This window comes from Orycteropus afer, unplaced genomic scaffold, assembly GCF_000298275.1.
Source record: "Orycteropus afer afer isolate SDZICR_OR568_19922 unplaced genomic scaffold, OryAfe1.0 scaffold00216, whole genome shotgun sequence".
NCBI lineage: Eukaryota > Metazoa > Chordata > Mammalia > Tubulidentata > Orycteropodidae > Orycteropus > Orycteropus afer.
In genome coordinates, this window is record NW_006921803.1 from 1,671,503 (window position 1) to 1,674,431 (window position 2,929).

The window sequence follows — 2,929 nt, forward strand, 5'->3', positions numbered from 1 at the left end:
CTCTGCTTTTGTGAGCTCAAGACTTCTCTCGGTCATTGTGTTCTACATTCAGAACTTAGGTGTCTGCTCCTCAGTTTGCAGTTCTCTTTCTCTGGAATGAAGCATAAAAGTCAGAAAACAGTTTAAGATTCTTAGGAAAATGAGATTAACTAAAAGATTACCTAAAAGGTGGAAATAGAGGGGTGTTAGACTATCTAGTGGAAGTCTCTCATTCCTGGATTTTTGAAGGAAAAGGAACTAAGTGAACCAGTTGTCAAGACAACCTGCTGTTGGGGAACAGGGGTTTGGGACAAGATGAATGAACTGTCATTACTCTTTCTTCTGCCCCTATCTCTAGCCACTTTCCATGGAGTCAAAGGTTGTCTTGAATGTGACCCAAAATTTATAGAGGATATTAGGACCTCTATTGAAAAACTGTTGCCCCTAGAAGTCCCTGGCCGAAATTATGTGCTTGAACGACAGTTAAAAGAGATGATCCATATAAATTCCAAAGTCTCCCATGGGGACAAGATGCTTCGGATATTGGGTGAGGGATACTTGAGTCCCTGAGAGTTTAGGGGTTTGAAAGCTGAAGGGAGCAGGAAAAAGAGCACCTGGGTATACAAAATTTTCTTCACATACATAATTATTCTCTCCCATGCCTTTCTCCTACCTCTCTAGATGTCCACAATGTTGTCCACTTGAGATCGTGGCTGAAGCAAGAATTTGAGAAACTGAGTGGTGGAAAATGGAAAGGTGAAGTACTGTCTCCATGTTAAAAATTAGTATTGCTCAAGCAAGTATAAGGAAAGTTGACTGGGAAAGGTAATGTAAAGGAACTAGGATTAAATTCTGGAGGCAAGGGCTACCTCTGTTTTCTGATATTTCTTCCACCCCCTCTTAGGTGCCTTTATCCTTCAAGGCAAGCTTCTTGAAGTCCGGCAAAACCTGGAATCCAAATTGAAAGAAACTTTAAAGACCTTCTCTGAAGTTGGTAATGAAAGATGCCTATCTAGCAACCTGAAGGGGATAGGAATTTAGGGGTGAGAAGAAGAGTGTACTTTCACATTAGGGTGATTTGGAATGGGTGAATGGATCACTGGAACTTAGTGGGTAACTAAATAAGGACTATTTTAGTGTAAATATAGTGACATCTACGTTTATGGGAGCTCATTAAAACTTTCTGATTCTTTTCTAGCTTGTTCTGAAGATTGCAGTGAGTACAGTACATGTGACACCTTGAGGTTTCAGCCCATATTTCCTATCTCTTTTGCTCTATATGACCCTATCTCTCTTATCTGTCACACTGAGAACCCAATTCCTATGGTTGTTAAGGGGAACTGCCAACATCTGACAATGAAATAGAGTTTATGAATTCTTGGTCATCCCAGATATTTAGGGGGTTTCAAGCCTCTTAAAGTATAGTTTGCAACCTATCACTCTGCTAAACGCTAAGGCATCATATTTCCCATATCTTCCCCAGAGATCTGACTTGAATCACACAGTTTTGAGTCATCAAAAATCTTGATTACTAGGGTAAGAGAAATTAACAGCAACATGACCTTAATAATAGTGGGAGTGCCTGAGATACAAACTGTACTTGATATCTAAGCTAAGATTCCCAATGGCCCCCTTATGACCATCTTCCTCCATTTCTCAGTTGTGACTGAAGGTCCCATTCTTGATTGCTGGACCTGTCTTCGTATCACGTCACATTGCTTCAGAGGGGAGTATTGTGGAGGTAATAAATAAAGATTTTGGTATGGCAGTTTGAAGGGACAGGGATGGAGGCATTGTATTGTCCATTGACTTACTCAACAAGTATTTGCTGATGAGCTCCTATGTGTCAATATTTGCAAAACACTCTAATGTTGTTTTTGTTTGTTTGAAAAAAGCTGAAATACTGGGCACATTTTGTACTAAGATGAATAACTTGGCACTGGGCCAGTTGAATGGCTGAGACATGAGACAATTAGAGGCTGGAATAGTGGTGGAGAAATAAGGCTACTGGCAGCAAGAGCAAAAGTTTTGTAGAGCCTAGTGTTCTTAGAATAATAAAGGAAGAGTAATGAAAGTTGCATATATGGCAAACTTTGAGGTTAAAAGAGTCCTCTATTCTGGGTAGAAGCCCAAGTCAGTATTAATCTTCTCCAAAACTCTCTTTCTTTTTTTCCCTTTTCAAAAGAGGATTCAAGGAAGGCTGAGAGGCGAGAGATTGCACTGTTTCTGATATTGCTGACAGAAGTTGTAGTATTTGGAAGCACTTTGTTACTGTGAGTTCTCTGTCTTCCACACAAACACTGAGTAAAGCTTACTTTTGACAAGGGGACCACCTAATCTCTGCCCTAGTGGAAATAAAGGGGGAAGGAGTCTACACAAAATCTGCCTATGATATAGATAATACTGAAATGGATGGAAGTTTTATGAGATAACAGTTGGGACATAAGGAGGAGGAATGATGAAACATAATGAAAACTTTTAAAAGTATCTAAAAATGAGTCCAAAAACAATATTTTAAAAGTTGGAGACAGATCTTGAAGTTGGAATTATCTTCTTTTTCTGTTCTAGATTCCATGTCTGTGTGTCTCATCGGAGGAAGATGAAGGCAATAAGAAGATCACTAAAGAAATATTTGGAGAAGAAACTTGAAGAATTAATGGAGATGGCAGAGGAGAAGAAAGGGAAAGATTTTGGAAACAGAAAATAAATATACAGACATAGACATGAGGTCTTTCATGACTCTCTTAAGTCTTTGCTCACTGTAGGAAAACTGAGAATCAAGTCAATTGCAGCCATAAATCCATAGTATTTTAGAATTGGAATAGAACATAAAGTTTATCTTAGTGAAGATCCTCATTGATACACGAGGCAACAAAAGCAATGATAAAGTATATCTTTACTTACTGATATTTTTATTTATAAGAGATATTGTTATAAAATTGGGATATCT

The 2,929-nt window shown here is 38.5% G+C and overlaps 1 protein-coding gene across 1 annotated transcript; it reads left to right on the top strand.

Moving 5' to 3' along the window:
• Positions 1–294: 294 nt before the first annotated feature.
• Positions 295–2,686, top strand: IZUMO3 (IZUMO family member 3). The gene is made up of 7 exons (XM_007948408.1): positions 295–526; positions 661–735; positions 884–973; positions 1,178–1,195; positions 1,640–1,720; positions 2,165–2,252; positions 2,548–2,686. Exons 1-7 carry the CDS (start codon positions 295–297, stop codon positions 2,684–2,686), a joined length of 723 nt encoding a protein of 240 aa, XP_007946599.1.
• Positions 2,687–2,929: the final 243 nt, after the last annotated feature.

Coding starts and splice junctions, on each gene's coding strand:
- IZUMO3 (XM_007948408.1), top strand. CDS start 295: ATGAATGAACTGTCATTACTCTTTCTTCTGCCCCTATCTCTAGCCACT. Junction 527..660: donor CAAGATGCTTCGGATATTGG/GTGAGGGATACT, acceptor CTACCTCTCTAG/ATGTCCACAATGTTGTCCAC. Junction 2,253..2,547: donor TTTGGAAGCACTTTGTTACT/GTGAGTTCTCTG, acceptor TTTCTGTTCTAG/ATTCCATGTCTGTGTGTCTC.